Below are 24,421 nucleotides of genomic sequence, written 5' to 3' on the forward strand. Positions count from 1 at the left end.
CCTGTGTCCCGTGCCCTCCCCGATGTGGGAGACGCCAATCACGAAGTCCCCAAGACAGTCACTAGAGGGAGCTCATAGTCCACATCCGAAATGACTGCAGGCCAGACAAAATGACAGGAGCCGAAGGGGTGATGTAGCTGGGGATATAAAAAAAAGAAAAGTATTCCGGCAAAAAAACGCATAATAATTCAAGCTGTAAAATGATCAAATGATATCTCAACACAGATCTATAATGACATGATAATATTTTCCACAACACCCTATATAGTAGAACTCTTTACTCATAAACCTGTTCCCAAATAAAACGAACCACCCCAAAAAAATATAATAAGAGCCATACCATTCGTGGAGGCTTTCACCAGGCTCTTTCACAATGCCAAAAAAGACAAGTATGCCCCCCCCCCCCCCCAAAGACTGCTTGCTCGGTCTGCATGGCAGCTCCCCCTGTGGAGAGGTGGGGGAGGAAAGTTGGGGTCTAGCCCTGGTGCCCCCCCCCCCCCACACACACACACACACCTCCGCCCCACCCCCTCAAAATTCAATTTCTCCACCCAATTAAATTCTGCCAGGGATGCGAAGAGATGGGGATCTACCTCTATAATGGAGGTGCGTTTGTGTGTGTGTGTGTGCAGTCCAAACTGAACTGAGATATTTTCTTACAACTTATCTATCTCTGTGCTGTCTTTCTGGTCGTATGTTTTCAGAATCGTATCTATATGAATCTATCTCTCTGCTGTCTTTCTGGTCGTATGTTTTCCATTCTTCTGTCTAGAATCGATTTGAGGAGGATGAGACACAATGTCAGGAGTCTGGTCTCCTAGCGGCAATGGGAGGAAGCCATTTTATTACTATGTATTACTATGACGGCACTGACTCATCCTCCTTTCTATCGCTCTCGCTCTCTCTCTGGTTCACTATAGGATATGTATGGCAAGGTGTCGGACATAGAGAAGCACCAGGACGAGCTGCGAGGCAGCAACCTTTTCCTCACCGACACCAAGCCCATGTAAGTGGACTGACTGACCTGATTGATTGATTGATTGATTGATTGATTGATTGAAAATGTTATTAACAGATTGCAGAATGGGTACAATACAGTACAGCTCAATACACACAATTGTTAAGGGGATGCAGACCAGAGAAAGACTTCCGTCTTGTTTACATCCCCCATTTTCAATTCATCATAACATATATGACATACATGACATACAGATAGACAATACTGCTACATCTATAGATTTACAAATACAGTACTGTTTGTGATACAAAAAGAGTCTAAAAAAGAGAGCATATACATTGACGAAGAAACTGTACATTGGAGGAGGTGGGGGGGGGGGGGGGGGTTGGTAGGTGGGGTGGGGGGGGACTGTACATTGGAGGTGGTTGGGTGGGTGGGGGAGGGGGTTGGGTAGGCGGGGTGGGGGGGTGGGGTAACTGTACATTGGAGGGGGTTGGGTTAGGACATTTACAGGGGCCAGTTTCGATTTGCAGTCTCCCGTAGGTGCTCTTTGAGAGTGGTTTTGAAAGTGGGTGTGTTCCACACCGCGGCCACGGAGATACATGCCAGGTTGTGTTTTTTAAAGGGACATATTATGGCTAATGAGGTTTCACCTGGTCTCCGTATGGATGGCAGTCTGACGTGGTCTGTAGGCACTGTGTCGTCTAGCCAGGGGGTTTTAAAGGAACACGCCAACATTGTGGGAAAAAGACACCCTCACACACACACACACACCCTCACACACACACACACACACACACACACACACACACACACCCTCACACCATAGTCTTGATTTTGTGTCACTGTAGAAAATATATATATGTGTGTGTGTCAGTTCTCTGGGCAGTAGCCGGTGGCTGATAAAGGAGGAGCTAGAAGAACTGCTGCTGGAAACCATTTCCATTCATGACGTAAGAACCTCCCTCTATCTTCTCTCACCTTTGTTCTTTAAGAACCTCCCTCTTTCTTCGCTCACCTTTGTTCTTTAAAGGCCAACCTCCAGCTTAAACCCTACTGATCAATTATGGGTAGTTTACATCATTGGTATATAATTTCATTATTTATTTTTTTCCATTTGACACCGGAAATGCCACTCTGAAAGAGTTAAAAAGGTCCATGCACGAATAACATGCACGCGCGAATCAAAAAAGCTTATCAAACGCCGACGTCACAACAGGACACAGGTGCATATTAATGAGCCGAATCTAATGTTGCTTTTCCACTAAAATAAAGTACTCAGTTTTTCTCCGTGTGGGGAGGCGGGGCTGCTGGTGATCAGAAATGCAGAAATGTCACGTGAAAAACTGCAGACCACTGATTGGTCAGAAGAGAGACGCGTCACTGTCTGGAGAGTCTGAACGAAAACAGAACGCCGCCATCTTTAATGTCTCGCGTAGGATGTCTTATGTATGTTTGCAGCACGAAACAAGTGCAATAAAAAAGGATACAGTCACTGTGTATTCTGCCTCATTTATTGATGAAACAAAACCGACATCAACACAATTTGCCACAGAGCGGAGAGTTTAGTCTGACAAAAAGATCGCTGATTAGTTACGCTTGTTGTTGGGGTTAGGGACGAGTGGTAACGTTAGTTAGCCTAATGCTAACGTTAGCAGATAGACACGAGAGGCTAGGTAACGTTAAAGCTTGTAGAATAGACACAATGAGGTAACGTTAGCGTTAGCATAATAGACACAACGAGAGTCTGGTTAATGTTGTTATTGATTGAATGAAAACTGTGTTTTACTCTGGCTTGCCAAGCTCATCATAGCCCCTTTCGTGACTGATGCACCGAGTGAATCCACAGTCACTTGCTCCTTAATAGGAAACCAACCTAGATTTACCATGAAGGACTGGTTCTGGCCGAACCGTTCGTTATACAAGTATCACAGAGACATTTCAAAATGTACTCACAGTTGCACAAGGGTTTCGGACAGAGATACGGGATGGTTTGAAAGCTCTGCGTTGCTAATAAACATTTTAAATATTTTTTATAAACTGCTCAAAGCGGCATTATTTCCGGCGTTGGCTGCCTGGTGTGATCACAGCGCATGCGCATCATGCACCCAACGCCGGAAATAATGCTCCGCCTCCTTGCTACTGCCTGTGACTCACAGAGCCCCCTGGTGACCAACACCTGTTGTGATGACATTACACGCGCACGTTATGAACCATTGATTAAAATATGCATGTGCGTGGTGATTGTGTTGAGCAGACAAAATGTTTTGATAAAAACGCTAAAACTGGGTCAATTTCAATACTTTTTTTTCCATTTCTTCATGAAAGTCACTGTTGGCCTAGTCCACATTGTTTATTGAACAAAAATACAACGTGGAGATTGACCTTTAAGAACCTTCCTCTCCTCTTCTCACCTTTGTTCTTTAAAGAACCTCCCTCTCATATTTGTAACATTGTTGCAGTTCATCAAGAACCCACCAGGGGGTGCTGTGAAACCACGTATGTTCAGGCCATTGTAGTATACTGTACATGTGAATACAGTATGTGGAGTATAGTTATGGCATAAATATGCTAAGCTAATGCATGTACAGTATTATTATATACAGTGATAAAAGTATGAATACGCTATGGTAATAAAACAGTCTCGCAAGTGGTTTAACTAATATGAGTAGGTATGGATGTACAGATATATACGTATATAACTATATATACATTGTGTACCATGTTATTGTACATTGCTATTATACAGTGTTATATGGATATATTAAAGATTATAGGCGACTGAGAGTGCATTAGATATCAAATGTATCAAGAGTTGGTCAGTTAATGGGTTAATGGAAAAACAGTTGTGCCCCTTAAAGAGCATGGTGACTTGTACAGGGAACAGGTGAATTGTACAGGGAACAGGTGAGTTGTACAGGGAACAGGTGAGTTGTAGAGGAAACAGGTGAATTGTACAGGGAACAGCTGAGTTGTACAGGGAACAGCTGAGTTGTACAGGGAACAGGTGCATTGTACAGGGAATAGGTGAGTTGTACAGGGAACAGCTGAGTTGTACAGGGAACAGGTGAGTTGTACAGGGAACAGGTGAGTTGTAGAGGAAACAGGTGAATTGTACAGGGAACAGGTGAATTGTACAGGGAACAGGTGAGTTGTAGAGGAAACAGGTGAATTGTACAGGGAACAGGTGAATTGTACAGGGAACAGGTGAGTTGTACAGGGAACAGGTGAGTTGTACAGGGAACAGGTGAGTTGTACAGGGAACAGGTGAGTTGTACAGGGAACAGGTGAATTGTACAGGGAACAGGTGAGTTGTACAGGGAACAGGTGAATGAGTATAGGGAAAAGGGCTTGATAAATACTAGGACTTTGGTTGGTTTTAGTCTTAGTCGATTAGCTGTTTTCTTTATGCTTTTATCCATGCTCAATGGGTTATTAACTTTTTTTAAAGCACATCTCTGGCAAGCACTCCGGTTTAAATAAGTCATTTTGCATGATTGTATGGGGTAAAACACAATTTGAAGATTTGATGATTAGGCCTAAATCAACGTATGGATTAGTTGACAAAGTCCTACGATTAATCGACTAAGAATGTCTTTAGTGAGCTGTAATAAGTACACCTCTCATTCAACAGAGACGGAAGGAAAAGGTGTAATTGTGTGTGTGTGTGTCTTCCACAGTACACACGCTTCATCCAGCTGATTGAGCGCCTGCTGACCCTGCCGTACGCGAACACAGAGGAGGAGTTTGTCCTGCGTTACCGACGGCAACTGGAGATCCAGTCCAAGACGCAAATGGTGCCACTGCTGGAGAGAGACGAGCGGGGCGTGGCCTTCAGCAAGGCAGACGGTACAGCACACACACGGAGGATATGATGATTGAAAGGTGGCTCAGCCAATAGGAGTTGGGAGGGAAGGACATAAAGACAGTTTGTACCTGTATTTATCCAGGGAAGATTGACTGAACACACTTGTTATTTCATGGGAACGCCCTGCTACATACTGACATACTCACAGTTACATACAAGCCTTCTACCTCCTATTCTACCTATTGAGGTCTTTAAAGACAAACATTGTAGACATGCAGACCGGGGCCCATATTTAACCTCAATCATATCGTTGTGTCCAAGCTCTGGGGACACAGAAGCCGTTGGCATGTTTTATGTCTTGATTATCACACGTCTCGCAACAGAACGATATGATTTAAAAAATAAAATGGTAAATAAACGTGACATTTTGTTTGTGTGTGTGTGTGTGTGTGTGTGTGTGTGTGTGTGTGTGTGTGTGTGTGTGTGTGTGTGTGTGTGTGTGTGTGTGTGTGTGTGTGTGTGTGTGTGTGTGTGTGTGTGTGTGTGTGTGTGTGTGTGTGTGTGTGTGTGTGTGTATTCAGGCAGGAGAAAGTCGTCCAACGCCACAGTGGTCCTTAGGGACAGTGGCTCTGGACGGATGGCGATCAATGGCAGAGACTATGTCCACTACTTCCCTACTCTACAAGACAGGTAGGTGTGTGTGCTTGGTTGGTTGGTTTGCCCTGAATCACTTAGGCAGAGGTCTTATTGAAGACGCATATGTCTGTCTTTCTCACACACACACACACACACACGCACTCTCTCACACAGAGACACCATTTGTCTTAACATGCAGGTCACGGTGAGCTCTACGAAATAACAAAAATCCAAAATGCAGCTTTTTGTGCTCTTCACGGCATCCCCTCTATTTTATTTATCTCCTGGTAGTAAGTTAATTACACGGTTGAGTGAGTCGTGTGTGTGTGGGTGGGTGGTGTCATCACCCAGCCTGAAGGCCTAATTGGAGCATAGAGGTGACATTTGACTTTGTCAGCAGCACACAGGCCTTTCAGCCCGAGACACCGACCAGGACACACACATCAGATATCCACGTGTACACACACACACACACACCTCGTCTCCCGCTGAGTCAGGACTTTGGGACTTTGTGAACTGGTGTGATTGTAAAACAAGTATTTTCACCGCGTCAGTACGTTATCTACTATGCTGCCTGTCAGGACAGTAAGTTATCTACTGTGCTGTCTGTCAGGACAGTAAGCTATCCACTGTGCTGCCTGTCAGGACAGTAAGCTATCTACTATGCTGCCTGTCAGGACAGTAAGCTAATTTCTGTGCGGCCTGTCAGGACAGTAAGCTATCCACTGTGCTGCCTGTCAGGACAGTAAGCTATCCACTGTGCTGCCTGTCAGGACAGTAAGCTATCCTGTGCTCTCTTAGTGATCACCCAACCAGACCGTAAACGTAGCTGTCGAGATGTGCCATTGAGTGATATGTTTAGTCTCATGTCTTACACTGTCCTGTGACCAGGCATGCGTTCTTCATGGGACGGGGTTGCACTCAGATAAGTACTCGCTATTTGCATATCAATAGCGCCGGTCATCAGGTGTGTTAAATACGTTCTCAGATACATTCACACCTAACTTGTTGTGAAGACATGTGTTACATTCCATTCGTAGAGGCAATTAGGCACTGTCTTTAGTCTGTGCTCAAGCGAGGGGACATTAAATGCGCATTCGCGGGAGCGCGTGCACGTGCCAGGAGCGCGCGCGTGCACGTGGTGCGTGCAACACCAGATGATTTCAATAACGCACCACTGCCTGTGACGTCCTCTAACACCAGACTTTCAAAATGATCTGTCTTTGACTTCGAGGGGTTTGAAAAAGATCTTTAAGGGTAACTTCTGTTTGTGGATGTATCAAAGTAGATTTATTTAATGTATTTGTATTTATTCTAAGTTACTGAGCTACTTAATGTGTGTTGCTTTGTAAACACTGTTAAAACTCAACTCCATCCATCCCGTCATCCTCTCCCCCGCCCCTCCCTGCCCACACTCCTTCCTTCCCTCCCTCCTCCTGCCCTCCCTCTATCCTTCCCCCCTATCTCACCTCCCAGGGAGCAGCTGATGTTTCCATTGCAGTTCATGGGTGTCCTGGGTCGTTTCGACCTCGAGTGTGAGGTGAGCGGGGGCGGTCGCGCTGGCCAGGCGGGGGCACTGCGGCTGGGCATCTCTCGTGCTCTGCTCAGCTTCCTGTCCGAGGGAGAGGTGGAGACCATGCGGCAAGGTGAGGAACTGAACGCTCCTGCTGTCCACTAGGAGTGATGCACTGATGCCCGTATTAAATATCAAGCTAAAATGAGCATATGGGATCAAATTTGTCAATACTGAAATCCAATACCAAGCGCCTGGTGTGTAATGTGTCGGAAATCAAAGCAAAGCCACTTTTGTTTTCAGCATTTATTAACATGCATTCGAAAGATGTTAGATTATTTGATGTGCACATTCAGGAAATTTTATGCGGCACAAAATGGTTGCTTGCCATGCAGCGATTTTGTAAACGCACAAGGTCCCCCTTGGAGTACGTTACCACACGTACGTTTGGAAACTCTGAAGTTTGATTTGGAGTTGAATCGGGAGTGAGTGGTGTCTAGAATGTGAATCACATGATTGCTGTTTTGGTGAGAACTTTGAACACAAGTTTCACAAGGGGCTTAACTTTCACCCACGCTAGAAGTGTCTTCTAAGTCGTTAAGTAAATATACTTAATATTACTTATACAAATCGAGCCCACATAAAATGTCACCGGCACCCTAAATGTGACTTTTATAACATCAGTGGCTTGATTTTCTCTTCTCTTAGGATGGACATGTTACTCATTGAATGCATATCACTAACATGGTTTTATTCTCACATGTACATGTGGTGTTTTTTGTTTTGTTCTTGATTTATTGTGATGTTTCTTCTTGACTTGTTTAAAGAAGACGTGTCCGGCCCATGGGGACATTAATGTGTGTTGTCGGGCCTTACAAATAAATTTGATTTGATTTTACTAACATGGTTTAATTCTCATATGTATCACTACCATGTTTTTGTCCCTTCCTCCCATCCTTTCCCTCTCTCCACCCATCCCTCCCTTTTGTGTTTCCTAGCTGGTCTGCTGACCTCTGACCCCAGACTCAGAGAGAGGAAGAAGCCTGGTCAGGAAGGAGCACGCAGGAAGTTCACCTGGAAGAAGCGATGAGGAGGAGAGAGGAAGATGACCTCGGCTGTATTCACACTACAACAGTGTGTGTGTGTGTGTGTTGTGTCTACTTTTCTCTACAAGGGCAGGACTCTTGAAACCACCTTCTTTTAAAGGTATAATCTAAAGCCATCAAATGCCGCAGTCTAGGCAAAAGAGCCCGTCTTGGTATTGTGCTTCGTTTAAATTCTTTGTGTAAGTTGAAGCTGAGTGGGGATAATGGAGGGGTTGCTATTGCTGGTCTGGATACATTCACAGTATAATAACTTACTATATAGCATATATATATATATATATATATATATATATATATATATATATATATATATATATATAGCAATAACAATATATAGATATACAAAGTGCAACACCAAGATGGGCTCTTTGGCTAGAGGTCACTGTTTAATGACATAACAGATTCTACCTTTAATGTGCCAGAGGTCTTGAAAACAATAACCAGTGGAATGATTCTGTTAATTTACAAACGAGAATGTTCTTCCACGTGTCTGCCTCCGCATACTGTTCACACACCTTGCTTATTCAGCTGCAGTGTACTTCCTCAGCCACCAGAGGGCAGTCTATGTCAATGAATGAAACTGTCTATTGAATATCTGTCACTGTATTGAACATTAAATTAAGCTTTTCTTATAAAAACAATGTTTTGCGCTAGTCTTGTATTATATTGTCTGCTAGACCACCAATGGGGGGTTCAGCTGTCTGGAAAATATGGGCCTACTAATGCTTTTTACATGATAATTAAACTCTATAAAAACTCCCACACAGAGATGATGATGCATTCAAATGTTATCTTGTCACAAATGACAATGTATTGAATTAAAATATGTATTTTGTATTTTCAAAATACGGAAAATACATCTTTGGATTGATCGATTGATTGAATTTATTTGATCATTCATAAAAGATGCATATAAAACTGCAGTTTATTTCGAGCCATTTTAGCATGTAAAAAAAAACGAAATAAAAGTAGCTTATTTATTTTTCTTTGGGATAAAGTATATTGAGGTATTTTCAAAAGTAATTTAATACGTATTTCACATGCATGTAATGGACATACTGCCCATCTCTGCTACCGAATCAAGTACAAGCAGTGCAGTGATGTGCGATAGCCAGATTCAACCACACGATGCCGACAAATACACAATGTTGATCAGGTGCGCTCCAGGTAATGACACTGGATGGAATTCCCTCTGTGGAAGTTACATTATACTCCTAGGGCCAGGGGTGTAAAAAGTACGCAGAAATTATACTTAAGTGAAAGTATGGGTACCGTCTCAAAATCGTAAAAGTCAGAGTATCTGGCTAAAAACACACTGGAGTAAAAGTAAAAAAGTTTCTACTTTTAAATGTAGTTAAGTACTAAAAAGTAAAAACTTTTTTTCTGACTATTCTTCTGTTAGCAGGTGTTTAATAAAAAATCCCCGCTTTCTAGTCTTGCGCAAGGACCAATCAGCATGGGTATGGGCGGGTTAATTTTCCATTGATGGGGATTTGATTGGCTGTTTTTAAATAAAGTGCGGCCGCAGGATTGTTGAAGTCAGGGGTTCTGTGTAGGATTGTTAGTAACTGTCTAACTGTATATATGGCTGTTTACACTAGTAACTGTTTACCTGCATATATAACTGTCTCCACCAGTAACTGTCTAGCTGCATATCTGTTCCCACTAGAGGGCGCTCTAGGCGGAGCCACCCAGGTACACCACCATGTGGCGAGTATAAAAGTAGATGTCTCCTCCCACTTCTTTCTCTCCCCCATGTCTCTCAGTGAGAGAAGACCTGTGTTACTGCTCTTTCCATGTGAATAAAAGAAACCACGCCAGTTCAGGCTCAAGATAGAAACCATGCCTCTTGACCACATTATTATCGCCCTATAGCCGAATATAGGCAGAGAAACACCTGGAGACGTTCCACACTCCAAGACCTAAAGAACATCGGAGTGAGCTGGAAAGAAGCAAAGGCCCTGGCCCAGAAGAGAGTGAGATGGAGAGCTCTGGTGGATGCCCTATGCCCCCCAACGGGGTAAAGAGGATTAAGTAAGTAATAGCAGAATTCTGTTAACGGGTTATGGGCCCAGATAACGCCGGGGCGAAATAATAAGGGTACTGTAGCAAGCTTAGCTGAAGTATATGCTAGGTTAGCACCGGGAGCACCGCGTGGCTAGACGCTAGGCCAACAAGAGCAAAAGCTAAGCATACCACTAACGAAGAGGATGGAAAACAATAGAAGGGACAAATGGCCGACATTCAATGGAAAAGCAGAGAACTACGAGCTCTGGGAAGAGCGCATGCTATGCTACCTGCACGGGGCGGGGCTGAAGGAGACGATCCTGACGGCCCCGACGGGAGAACTGACGGCGGAAGAGCATGCCCTGGATGACCAGCGTAACGCAAGCGCGTACTGTGAGTTAGCGCCGATGCTCGACGACACCAGCCTGGGGCTGATATTCCGCGACACTAAAGACAGAGGCCGAGAAAGCCTGGCGGTATTGAGAGAGCATTTCATCGGGCGAGGAAGACCCAGAGTCGTGGCCCTCTACATAGCACTAACAGGCCTGAGGAAGGGGACCACCGAGACCGTGACCGAATACGTCAACAGAGCGGAGCAGATCACGACGCCACTGAGGAGTGCCGGAGAAGCACCAAGCGATGGGCTAATGATGGCGATGATAATGAGAGGACTACCGGAGCTGTACAAACCGTTCACACTCCTGGTAACACACGGTTCAACGGACATGACGTTGGGACAGTTCAAGGCTAAGTTAAGGAACTTCGAGGCCTCAGAAGACACCCACCCAGCCGCCGCGGAGGAGGGGGAGAACCAGGACCACGACGGAACTGGCGTGTTGGCGATGCGGAGATAAAGGCCATCGGAGAAGCGAATGCACAAAGACGGTCTGGTGTAGCTTCTGCAAATCCACGGGGCACACAGACAGAGCGTGCATCAAGAAACACAACCAGAGCGAGCTATACGCACATGGACAAGATGGCGTCTACGGACGAGACGACGGCCATGGACGAGACGGAGGCCACGGACAAAATGGCGACTACAGACAATGGCGGCCACGGACGAGACGGCGGCCACGGACAAAATGGCAGCTACGGACAAGAAGGCGGCTGTGGACAGGATGACGACACGATGGCGGAGACGGTCGACGTGAGACGAATCGATACGGCGCCCGGAGAATCGATGGCGGCGACGATCGACGTGAGACGGATCGAGATGACGCCCGGAGAATAACGGGCCAAGAAGACTACGCTTTCGGGGCGCGGACGGCGGGCACCGCCGGACTGGCCCAGCTGCAGCGGGCCCAGAGAAGGGGGCTGATTGTGGACACAGGTGCGTCGTCCCATATCATCAAAGTTCAAGAACTTTGACGACACTTTCCACCCGGAGAGGCACAGCATGAAGCTGGCGGACGGGAGACACACCTACGGATTGGCGGAAGAGAGGGGAGACGCACAGGTATGCCTCACGGACAGTAAGGGGCGCCGGCGTACGGTGACATTAAAGAATGCTCTCTACGTACCAGCATTCCCACAAGGACTATTCTCTGTAATAGCTGCTACTGCAAGCGGTGCCAAGGTATTCTTCGATAAAGGTAAAAGTGTTCTTGTAGAACCTGACGGTACCCGGTTTGACATAAAGATGTACCAGAGAATATATTATCTGAAAACGGAGTGTAATGACAACGACCAGTGTAATGATAATGATGATGTGTGTAGCGGGACGGCCAGTCACGATATTCAGACATGGCACGAGATTATGGGTCATTGTAATTACGAGGATTTACTGAAACTACAAGTAGTGTCAGAGGGCATGCACATTGAAGGGGAGAAGCTGTAAATTGTACCTAAATTGTACCTCATCCCATTTCTGCTTTGCACTATATAGTATATTGTATAGTATATTGCGTAGTATTATTGTATATTGTATGGTAACTCAGTTACTTCTATTCTGCATCGAACAAATTGTACATATGTATATATTGAACACTGTGTCTACGTGACTAAACTATGACACATGTTGGACTTCTATTTTTACTTCCATTTTTACATGCTATACTATTTTATTTCATACTTATCTTGTCTAGCACAGTCTCTGGAGCGTAACAGAAAGAAGCATTTTATATAAAAGTATTCTGTACTTCTGTATGACAACTATTAAAGAAACTTGAAACTTGAACTTGAAGCGTAGACCTGACAAAAATTGTGCAATGTGCAAAACGGGGAAGTTTACCCAACCGAGATACAGAAATCCCACAGACAGAGTAAGGGTACCACTTGCACTAGTTGACATGGACCTAGCAGGCACAGTAAGCAACAAGTCCATAGGAGGTTTTAGATATGTACAGTCTTTTACAGACGTGTGTACAGGGGCAGTGTTTGTTTACTTTATCAAAGCAAAGAGTGACACACTCCAGGCCACAGAGAAATTCCTGGCAGACGTAGCCCCTTATGGTACAGTAAGATGTTTGAGGTCCGACCACGAAACAGAGTTCACAAACAGAGTTCTAATCACTGTTGAGAAGGTATATGATAAGACACAAGACGTCACGTCCATATCCCACACACCAGAGCGGGGTGGCAGAGAGGGAATGGCACACCCTTTTCGAAATGGCTAGGTGTAAGCTAGCAGATAGTAACTTACCAAAGAGCCTGTGGCATTATGCGGTGCAAGAAGCCGCTTACACCAGAAACGGGTGCTTTAATAAGCACTCGGGCACCACCCCGTATACAGCGCTGACAGGAAAGAAGTGTAATCTAACCAGAATGCACCGATTTGGATCAGTGTGTTATGCGTACCTGCAGGACAGGGGAAAACCCAAGTCCAAGGATGTAAAAGGATTTTTCGTAGGACACGACAAAGGAAGCCCTGCTTTCCTAGTTTATCATCCCGGTAACGGGAGAGTGCAGAAACACATGCTAGTCAAGTTTGTCACGAAGAAAACCTGTGAGAGCGAGACACAGACAGAGGAGTCAGAGCTGGACTCCAGAGCAAGGTGTGTAGAAACAGAGACGCATCAACCCAGTGTACTTAGTACAGTCGTGCAGACAGACAGTCAGCAACCCCCAGAGGGCGATGACGAGGAGCACCCGAGGGTGACGTCAAGTGCCCCAAGCAGTGGGAGGTATCCCTCAAGGGAACACAAACCCCCAAAATATCTGACAGACTCTGCCAGGAAAGGGAGTGATGACGAGGAGGACAGTACACCAACCCCTGTTGAATACTACTAAAGGGTAGCCAGTCGGGTAAACCCGACCTTTAAAGAGGCCACATTGTCCCCCGAAGAGGGCAGACATACAGTGGGAGGGAAATGGTTGTATTCAACCAAGTTACCAGAGGGCAGACAGACAGTGGGAGGGAAATGGTTGTATTCAATCCAGGAGGGTATTGAAGGCCACGGCAAATACAAAGTATGGTTAGTTGAAAATTGCTTAAATGCTGAAGAGGGTACCTCATATTTAAATAATGAAGAAGGGTGACTAATTGCTTAAATGCTGAGGGAGAATACTCCAGGTTTAAATACAGGAGGAGTAGAATCCAGGTTTGAAAGTCTGACTAGTTACCATGTTTAAAATACTGAAATGAATCTTATGTTTAATCCCATGTTTAAGTACAGAGGTGGGTGATTTACAATTGTTTAAATACAAAGGTGATTCAATGTTTGAATACAAAAGAGGATCTATGTTTAAAATACAGAAGTGGAGGATTTGATCATTGCACCAGACAACAATAGAAAGACCTAGGCAGGTTAAACCATTTTATAGGTATGGACTTCGAACAGTCTGCCAATTGTGTAAAAATATGCCAGAAGAGATATGTGGGAAAGATCCTGAGATGTTTTGACTGAAGTAAGAGATGTATAGAAAAATGTGGGTAGCTTCATTTTGTTGGACAACCTGTACTCGCCCTGACCTATGTTTTGTGGTGAGTAAGAGTGTCATAGTATTTTGTTGACCCCACAGAGAAGCATTGAACTACGTCAAAATATGTTTTTCGTTATCCCAGAGGTGCTGCAGACGGACAGCGGTGTTTCAGAAAAGACAACAAAGGCTTAAAGCCTACAGTGATACTATCAGCCTGTGAAGTGGAGTATGTTTCTAGCTATGACAATGCAAAATGTGTTATCAACTGCTCGAAGTGATGAAGATAAGGTTATGAATATATTGCTCAAAATGCAGTAGGTAATTGAAATGTATTCTCTATACCGAATATGGTGTTTTTGAAGAATGGGCGTTCTGTCAAAACCTTTAAAATGATGGACATTGTGTATATATGGAGACTGTTGTTTATGAGGACAACCAGGGGACCATTGTGATTGCTAGGAACCCAATGTGTCAATATAGATGTAAACATGTCATTATAGATAATATCATCTCATCGGGTATGTTATCGGATAAGAAAGAATGACACCTGTTTACTGTCCAATGGACGACAGAGTAGTAGACACTATGAGGAAACCTGTTTCAAATAAAAAATTGAAGGGATTTGCTAGGGTCATGTTTAACACTTTGGTCGCCAGGCTTATATTCTTAATAAACCATCCCACGCCAGCTCTATTTGTCTATGGAGAAGTTCCCCTTCTTTGCAGGGCTATAACTTTTTAAATTGTATTGCTAAATTGACATTACTATGGCCCATTCAACATCAAGTATATATTGTTCAGGGTGTAGCAATGTTATACTTTTTCATTCACATATTCATACTAAAATACGGTCTAAAGTATAAGTATGTTTTTATCGTTTTCTGCAGCTTTCTCCAGAACGTGATTTATAGCCCTAAATGCATTATATTGATGATTGTATACAGTTTGATAGAAATCGGCGCGAGATAAAACATTTCAAATGGACGTGCTTCTAGAAGTTACTACTTATCATCTGATGTTGACCGGATGGGGGGGGGGGCGGGGGGGGGGTCGTTTATAATTCCGTGGCCAACGTTAGATGATTCATCTAGTGTGGGTGATATGATCATTAGAGCAGTTTGTATCGAACACGTTAAAAAATAACGCTGAAACTAACCGTAGCTTCCTCGGGCCGTTGGGCGATGAGCGTGGAGCATATATTCCTATTATGGGATGTAGAAATATGCGATCCATCTCCAGGTTGTATAATAGTATATACGTCCAAATCATGTTGTTTATCGAGTTATTGGTAACGGATTGCTATCCATTGTGTCTAGCTTGAGTCCTGGGACTATTAGCGAGTGATCGGACCGAATTGGAATGAGCACCAGCTTCCATTTCCTGTTTCCGGTTTGAGCGATCCGCCGATCGGCCACCAGATGGCGCTCTTGAACCGTTGGAGAGTTGAGAGGGGATCAACAGTAGATCTCAAGTCTCCGGGGGAGAAATATGATTGCGATCACAGATTTTTGAAATATTGATATCAAAGACGTGGTACGGCGTCTTTGGCAGAGTGAGCATGGCGGGGAATGGCGTGGTAAGGCGTTTTTGGCGACCATAGTGTTAATGTGAAGATATTGACTGTCATACCCTGTTGATGTTTTTGTGATATTATTATTTCCTTTGTAAAATGTTTTTCCAAGAAGTCAGCCAGTATGCTAATGCAAACCTAAGTGGGAGTGTTGAAGTCAGCAGTTCTGTGTAGGATTGTTAGTAACTGTCTAACTGTATATATGGCTGTTTACACTAGTAACTGTTTACCTGCATATATTACTGTCTCCACCAGTAACTGTCTAGCTGCATATATATCTGTTCCCACTAGAGGGCGCCATAGGCGGAGCCACGCAGGTAGCCTGTACGTTAATGCCAAGCAAGCAGTGCAAAAATGCTTCCGCATTCGTCACCGCACGCTAGTGCGGTAAAGCGCCCTTCTTTTCAGACAAATGCTACCGTGCGTGCACCGGCGGCGGCGTGCTCGCTCAGGTGCGTGCGTGCGCCGGCGTGCTTGCGCGAGGTGCCCGCGCATGCGACACGAGCGGAGCTCAATATATATAAGTCACCGCCCCTTATTCAGTATCCAACAAATAGCTCAATTGGCTAGGACACATGGCTGTGGATCCTATGGCTTGTTTGCTGGCGAGTTCGAATCCCATCGAAAATATTTTTTAACGTGATTTTTTTTTAACGTGTATTCTTTCGCCGATTAAGGTTAGGCATTGTTTCGGAGTTGGTTAAGGTTAGAACGGTTAAGTTTAGGCGCTGTTAAGGAGCTGGTTAAGGTTAGAGTTTGTCAAAGAGAATGGCAATATAATTTCTATGGTTAAGGTTAAGGTTAGGCATTGTTTCGGAGTTGGTTAAGGTTAGAACGGTTAAGTTTAGGCGCTGTTAAGGAGCTGGTTAAGGTTAGAGTTTGTCAAAGAGAATGGCAATAGACAGCCTATTTCCGCGAAAATGAAAGGCGCATTACTGCATGCCACTACGGTAAATTTTTGCACTGCTTGCTTGGCATAAAGCTACACGCACCCAGGTACACCACCATGTGGCGAGTATAAAAGTAGATGTCTCCTCCCACTTCTTTCTCTCCCCCATGTCTCTCAGTGAGAGAAGACCTGTGTTACTGCTCTTTCCATGTGAATAAAAGAAACCACGCCAGTTCAGACTCAAGATAGAAACCATGCCTCTTGACCACATTATTGTCGCCCTATAGCCGAATTCTGTTAACAAGGATTAACGTTAGTTCGGCGGCAACAAATATACTAATTAAAATAGTTGGACCTGCGAGATTTGTACGTTGTACTTTGTAGGTCTGCATTTTAAATGTAAGGAGTAAAAATTATGTTTTTTTTCCTCTGAAATGTAATTGAGTAAAAGTACAAGTATACAAACCTAATAATACTCGAGTAAAGTACAAATCCCCCAAAACGGTACTTAAGTATTGTAACGAAGTACAATCACTCAAGTACTTTACACCCCTATTTATACCTAGGGCTATTCATGACATTCAATCGCAGATATTTTGGTCGCATATACAACAACAGGTGACTGTAATCACATGGCTGGTGGTGATTATCATTTAATTTACAACCACCCTGACCAATGAGATGTGCCATTGCGCTCTAATATATGTTAGCTCATAGCTGGGCAAAACACTACATGATGATGATGATAATACTATGAATTCATCAGCTGCATCGGCCGAAGCACTTGATTTAAAAGTTAAATGTGATTTACTAAACCAATGCAGACTTGCATAGTATGCTATAGTAAATACAATTCTGTTTTGAGAAACGGGAGGAAGTTACGTTTTTTGAGAAGAACTTTTAAGATCAGGGATTAATTGGGGGAAATGGCCGTTTGGAAGATGACAGGTGCGCTCACCTGCAGAGGGCTTTAAAAACCAGGAGGCGGGTGCAGCCACTCTGGTCATTCATTGGCTGATAAGAGTATAACGTGCTGCTCTACCGACGGACCGTTTGAGTGACAGGCGGACTAGAGCGATTACCACCGGCACGGTACCGTACCCAAACTGAAATCACGACGGGTGAGTCGAGAGCAGCTTATACCCCCTCCTCCCCGCCCGTCTTCCATTCCTGGTGGCACAATGGAGGCGGCAGTGTTAAACAACTACCAAATAATGATGGAGGAGGTGGACTGCAACAGCAACAACACCACCCTGCCCGCCGAGTTGGAGGTGAAGAAGCTGCAGGAGCTGGTTCGGAAGCTTGAGAAGCAGAACGAGCAGCTGAGGAGGACGCGGCGGAACGGACCCTGCGCTGCTGCTGGCGGCCCCCGGATCCGCGCTCCCTCGCCGGGGAACCACTGCCTGCCCGGTCCGCTAACAACGACCCTTTTGTGCCAGTCTTCCTCCTTGGGGTCGTGTTGCCCCCCGGACGAACCATTCCAATGTTTCCATGATGGTGATGAGGAGGAGGAGGAGGAGGAAGGGGGGCACAGTGTTCTGGATGAGCTGGAGCTTTTGGACCCCGATACGTTGTTTTCTCCAGAGGAGTCCGACGAAACATGGTAAACTGTCGGGCAGTTTATTGATATGATATGCAACCATTTGTTGCTTCTTCCCCCGAAGAGGGGGGAAATAAGTCTGTTTTTTATAAGAAGCCTCTTTTACACGTTGATCTAGTTTTTAGAGCTCAGGATCAATCAATCAATCAATCAGGATCTGTGATTTGCGTCTTGATTGAGGTGGTTGATCCTTGGGACAGTAAAGACATGATGCCTGTTCTCTACACACAAACAAAGCCACACGTTGGGCCTGGCTGGAACTCATAGCTGCACTCACACGGGTCTCGTCTTTGGAAAATATGAATTCAGCATTATGGCCTATCATTGGGGTGCCATTTTTTTGGCTATTGGCTGTACTCGTCAGAATTATACACACCATTAAGGCTGAATGATGTTGACTGAAGATTTACCTTCAACGGTTCTATACTAGACCGACGTCTGCAAAGCTTCTCTCTACTCATTGTGTGCGTGTGTGTGTGTCATGCTTTTCCTCTGTGCACTGCCCCTTTCAGCTCTGGTATCAGAGTGGACTTAATGTTTAATTCAGGCCTCCTTGCTGCCTGTTGGGGGTGGAAGCCAAGTGGAAGCAGTGGACGGGACGTGTCTCACAGTAGAGCGAGGAACAGATTGTGTCAGGGATGTAAAGAAGCAAAACATCACCTGCTGATGGGAGTTTTTTTAATTTTAATTTTTGTTTTTGCTCAGTTTTTAGTTGACGTTTTTAGTACTTTTAATAATACAACACAGTAACTGTATTGTAACTAATGCAGTGTAGTACACTACATACACAATACTGTCTGATCCAACACACCGTTTCCCCCATTCATGGATTTTATTTGTGGTGGCCAACTTCACATATCAGATGGGACCGGACCGCCACAAATATTGGACAGAGCAGCAGACACTGAATAGATTCCTCAATATATTAAAACTGCCTTTTGTGTATACCTCTTTCCACCTCGTAACACTCTGTCCCCTTCATGCCCCCTTCACGCCCCCTTCATGCCCCTTCATGTCCCTTGCCCTGCCTTGCTGCCTGCCACCAACACAAATAACGCGGGAAGCGCAGATGACCTCTTTGCTTTCACTACTGATTTTACAGTCGTAAACCTCAAGTATTGGCTGATCCAGAGTACTTTCGTTACTTTCACACTTAGGCCGTTCATTTTGGGTTCCTTTTTGAGATCTGACATGCTTTTAAAAAAGACACGTATCAAGTGGCTTTGCCTTGATTTCTTGACGTGGTGCATATGGCTCCTATCGCGTTTCCAAAATGTCACCAGTAGCCTATAGTGTTTTTTTTATAGTGTTATCGCTCCACTAAACATTACCATAATCTGTGTCTGTGCTTCTCTGTTCCCAAGTAGTCTATTCTAGTCTATAAAAAAAAACCATAAGGGGGTCAAAACATTTATATATCCTTCTTACCTGTAACTATGTATATATTAACCAACTATTTCAGACACTCCTACAGGACCATACTGTACCATCTCGACCTTGCAGACGTGCCTCTCACTCAGTCAGTGGCTTCTGGCTAGCCTTGCACAAGGTAACTCAGCCGTGTAGTACGTACCTGAATGTTGTTTTTTATATTTACGTAAAATGACATTTCCACTAAACTGATGCAGAAAAGGCACACATTGGTGCATAAAAGTCCACCAGAATGCAGGAAATTAAGTGTTTGACATGCAACATTTTCTGGGGGAGGACCCCCAGACCCCCTGCTTAGAGTGTCTCCCCCAATGTTGGAACCAAACCACCACCTTGCTAGGTAGTGCTTCTGCCATTGACCAAAAGTACTGGCATTACACCTGGTGTCGGTCTCTGGGTGACTGTCTGTGGCTGCCCCCTACTCATACGTGGTTAGGATGGGTCAAATGCAGAGAACAAAGTATCTAGGCTAATTTAAAATTGCCTGTGGTAAACGGGGCAGAGCGCCAAAGCAACACTATACCAACATCAAGTTCGAATGCTTTATTACTTTATGACCCATGTATCAACAACTGTTTCCCTGGTCCCCTCTCTCTCTGTCTTTGTGTCTCTCTCTCCCTGTCCTCCATTCAGGTTGTATGTGTCAGCCAGGGTGTGCGTGGTGTTCCCGCTGACGCCCCTGCAGTGGTGCAGGCAAGTGCTGGACAGCCCGAGGAGTGAGATGGTGGAGGCTGCCAGGCGCTCACTGTGCCACAGGCTGGACCAAGGTACAAGGAGAGACCCTGTGTGTATGTGCGTGTGGGAAGAGGGAAGCGCCCTAATGGTCCGACACCATACTACAATAGTTTATTATTGTGTCGAAAGACATGTGTAATATGAGAGATATATGCAAAGTAATTGGGACTTTCTGTATTTTACACACAGCACACTTGCATACAGTACACACAGAATATTGGATTGAATGGATTATGTCTCGGTAATTCCAGTTCATTGGCTCCAGTTGAGTCCAAATCTAATGTTGTTTTTGTTGAAGAAATTCATCAGATCAGTTCTCTGTATTATTAGCCATTAATCGGCAATTCGGCATTGAAAAAGCAGTCTAGTGTGTGTGTTTCTTAACACGTTCACCTGGTCTCTCTGTGCGTGTGGTTGTTTTTTTATGAATGTGTGATGCCTCTTTAGTGTAATTACCTGAGATAATTATAACCTGTGAGATCACACCTCCTCCCCGTTACCACAACAAGTCCTTAAGAGTGGACCGTCAGAGACACTAGCTCCTGCTGCTAGATATCACAGTGCAAGCAGGGTGTTACTACTGTAGTTAAAAAGGTACACACAGTAAAGCCCTGTGTTTCTGTGGTGGTGGTGGAGATGGCAGGCATTCTGTGGTGGTGGTGGTGGTGGAGACTATCTGTTTATAGGGAGGTGTAGTCTGACGTCACTGCTTGTTCCACCCGTATAGGGATTTATCATTGGGAAAATGGATTATCTGCGATTGTAACAATTCTGCCGCATGGAATTTGAAAAACTTTCCACTTTTGCACAAAATGAGTTCCCTTCTATCACTAACATTATTGTTTAAGCATTTTCTATTGAAATACAATTCTGCGATTCTTTTTTATGATTAATTGCGAATATATTCATGTTGAGCTATAGATTGTGGATGAATAACCACAGAAAGGTACACCATGCCAATGTTAACACATTAACTCCCACGCTTATATCCATCAATGTTTGATCACTGCCACCAGTCTAAGTCTATGGAGATGTTTACCTTCTTTGCAGGGCTATAACTTTTTAAATTGTATTGCTAAATTGACATTACTATGGCCCATTCAATCGATTATCTATCGTTCAGGATGTAGGAACGTTTAACTTTTTCATTCATACGAAAATACCGTCTAGAGCAGACCTGGGCATTGTACGGCCCGCGGGATGATTCTGACCGGCCTGCGAAAGATTACATGATTTAAAAAAAAAAATTTTAAATATATTTTTTTATTTTTTACATTTTTTATTTTCATGTCAACGTTCACACGCACAATATACGCTTACCTAGGATTTTACTTGATTCAACAACAAAGCAGTCGGGGCAATGGCAAGCCGAAAACTGTCGAAAGTTTTTTTTTTTCACAACTGAGGTAGGTAGATTACATTTTTTTTATTTGCAATTAATTTCAAGGCAACTAGGCAGCAACAATCTCGAACACATGAAAACCCTGAAAGAAGTCAAACCATCAGCTGATCACCGGCACAGGTACTCATCCATGTTAGGAGCACTGCATGATGAATTTTCAAGGCGTTTGGTGAAATGGGACACTTGATATATATTTTTTTTTGCACAGTTCTGAAAACATTAAATGTTTAATGTAGGCATGTAAAGTAAAAAAGGCTACAAAACTGGGACACTTTTCTTTACACAGTTCAGTGACATGTCTTGTTTATTTTGGCTATAAGATGATGTGATGTCTTTAGAAAGCTAAGAAAATCCTTGTTTCAATAGTATATGAAACTCAAAATAATAACTTTTATTTGTATAGCACTTTTTCATACATGCCCTTTGTTATTAATGTTTCACATTTTGTTCATCATTTTGGAAATAAATTCTATTTGAATAAATTATATTTTTGAAAGCTAACCTCACCTTTTAATTGCCAAATAATAACATACACTCTTACCAGGGGTCAAAATAATGCCATTTACTGCTTTTTATATAGAAATAAAATTTATATTATGCATAATTGAGTTTGGAATTTTGGCCCGGCCCTCCAACATATTTTCAGATGCTCATTCGGCCCCCCGGGAAAAATAATTGCCCACCCCTGGTCTAGAGTATAAATATGTTTTTATCGTTTTCTGCAGTAATTCCTAGAACGTGAGATATAGGCATAAATGCATATATTAGATTATCAAATGCCGTTTGATACCGATCCACGCTATATTAAAAATGGGGGGGGGGGTCGTTTATAATTCCGTGATCGTCGTTAAACGATTTATGTAGTATGGGTGATGTATAGATCAGAGCAGTTTGCATCGATAATAATAAACAAAAACGATAAGTCACGGCAGCCTCCTCTTACCGTTGGGCGATGATACTGGAGCAAACGGATCCCAGTTATTTGATGGGGATCGAGGTGATCCATTTCCGGTTTGTATAATACTAATACACGCCCAAATCATGTCGATTATTGAGTTATGGCAGCGATCCATATCCACGGTGTGTGGCTAGAGTCCTGGGATGATATGCGAGTGGCCGGACGTAATTAGGAGACTCACCGAGATCCAACCGGCATATCCGGTTTGGCAACTCGCCGATCATCCACCAGGTGGCAGTATTGAAGCGTTGCAGAATCCCACAGCATCAGACAAGGCTCCGTGAGTGAAATATGAATACCATGGCGAAAATATGAAATATGATCACAATAACGTCGTACGCCGTGATCTGGCAGAATTCGCATGAACTTGAAACCCGTTGTACGATGTCTCTGGCGCAGAAAGTGTTAATTCTTTATTTGTTTTAAATGAGACGATTTAGAAATGGGCAATGGGGAAATGCATTGGGTTGGACAGAGGGTGGACCACGAAAAACTGCAATGACGTAACCACTACACCTCCCTATTACTATCTGACTATTGTTAAAGTCTCTAATATATATGGCAGTGGTTCATTCATTCTTCATTGCGGCCAAAATGCCAGCACAGACTTGTGCAATGAATAAAGAAGCAGCAAGGTTGCACTGAGATTCTTTATATGGCCTTTTTATGGAGCATCTTGTCTTCATACAGCACAGGAGATCGCAAACGATTAGTTGCGGCAATAAACATCTGTTTCGTGGGTGCTGGGTGGCTATAATGTTAATCTTATTAACCTATTGTTGTAGCTGGCATTACTGTTCGTGTCTGACAAGGTGCTTGCTGCTGTATATTTACTGTTATTTGATTTATTCCATTACATACTCGTCTAGACGAGCAGTTGTTGGGTTAAGGTTATCAACCCCCCATCTCCTTGTTTACGACTTATTCTTCAGCTATAGCTCTACATTTACATTTACATGTAGTCATTTACCTGACGTTTTTATCCAAAACAACTTACAAGTTCTGTACGACAAGTCATCAGGAAGGGCACAACTTGATCAGCGGAGTAACAAATGTTCATAAACGTGTTGAGTGCTACAGTGTAGGTTAGTATATTAGGTCAAGTGCATGACAGTAAGGTTAGTTAGGGTTGGACTTAAAAAAAGTTATTTCAGATAATGGTTGAAGAAGTGCGTCTTTAGTTGACGGCGAAAGATTGGACGGGTTTCGGCTGTCCTAACTGTTGTGGGCAGCTTGTTCCACCAGTGTGGGGCAAGGACTGAGAATAGGCGGCTTCTCCTTGATGACCCTAGGCTCCTGGAGCTCGGATAGGAGTGGGTCTGAGACGGCCAGAAGATGCAGAGTGTAGGGGTCTTGAGGGTGTGTCGTTAGAGACCATTGACTGGAGGTAGGCGTGAGCGGTTCCCTTTGCCGCACGGTATGTTATGATATTGTAAATGGGGGACCCTGATGTAAACAAGACGAAAGTCTTTCTCTGGTCTGCATCCCCTTAACAATTGTGTGTATTGAGCTGTACTGTATTGTACCCATTCGGCAATCTGTTAATACAATTTTCAATCAATGCCAGGTCGAGGGCCTTGAAGCGGATTCGTGCGGCAATGGGGAGCCAGTGCAGGTCCCTAAGAAGTGGGGTGACATGGGCTGACTTTGGTAGGTTTGAGATCAGGCGGGCCGCTGCGTTCTGAATGAGTTGAAGAGGCTTGGTGGCAGTGGCCGGAAGGCCAGCAAGCGGTGCGTTGCAGTAGTCGATGCGGGAGTTGACTGTTGATTGGACGAGGAGTTGGGTGGCTTTAATTTTCTCCTCAATAATTTCACTTGAACGTTGTTACCTCCTGAATAAGCACTTCACAGAGCTGATGGAATGTTTTATGTTGAGTGTAATGGTCACTGTGGTTACCGCGACATGTGCACCAGCGATTTCCCCTGACCATACACAGAAGATAGGCCT

At 44.1% G+C, this 24,421-nt stretch overlaps 2 protein-coding genes across 2 annotated transcripts in view; both read left to right on the forward strand.

The window, feature by feature from the left end:
- Positions 1-8,327, forward strand: part of mrps9 (mitochondrial ribosomal protein S9) — a 30,338-nt gene extending 22,011 nt beyond the window's left edge. Inside the window, exons 6-11 of the mRNA XM_084312855.1 lie at positions 921-1,006; positions 1,836-1,911; positions 4,639-4,807; positions 5,348-5,456; positions 6,879-7,048; positions 7,914-8,327. Of these exons, the coding sequence (XP_084168981.1) occupies positions 921-1,006; positions 1,836-1,911; positions 4,639-4,807; positions 5,348-5,456; positions 6,879-7,048; positions 7,914-8,005 (702 nt within the window). The 3' untranslated portion in view covers positions 8,006-8,327. The remainder of the gene's footprint in view (positions 1-920; positions 1,007-1,835; positions 1,912-4,638; positions 4,808-5,347; positions 5,457-6,878; positions 7,049-7,913) is intronic.
- Positions 8,328-17,528: 9,201 nt separating this feature from the next.
- Positions 17,529-24,421, forward strand: part of LOC311230599 (SLAIN motif-containing protein 1-like) — a gene marked incomplete at both ends in the record, with an annotated part of 41,329 nt that continues 34,436 nt past the window's right edge. Inside the window, 2 exons of the mRNA XM_084316926.1 lie at positions 17,529-17,950; positions 20,012-20,145. Coding sequence (XP_084173052.1) covers positions 17,529-17,950; positions 20,012-20,145 — 556 coding nt within the window. The remainder of the gene's footprint in view (positions 17,951-20,011; positions 20,146-24,421) is intronic.

The sequence above is a fragment of the Notolepis coatsorum genome (genome assembly GCF_963971535.1).
Source record: "Notolepis coatsorum genome assembly, chromosome: 1".
Classification (NCBI taxonomy): domain Eukaryota; kingdom Metazoa; phylum Chordata; class Actinopteri; order Aulopiformes; family Paralepididae; genus Notolepis; species Notolepis coatsorum.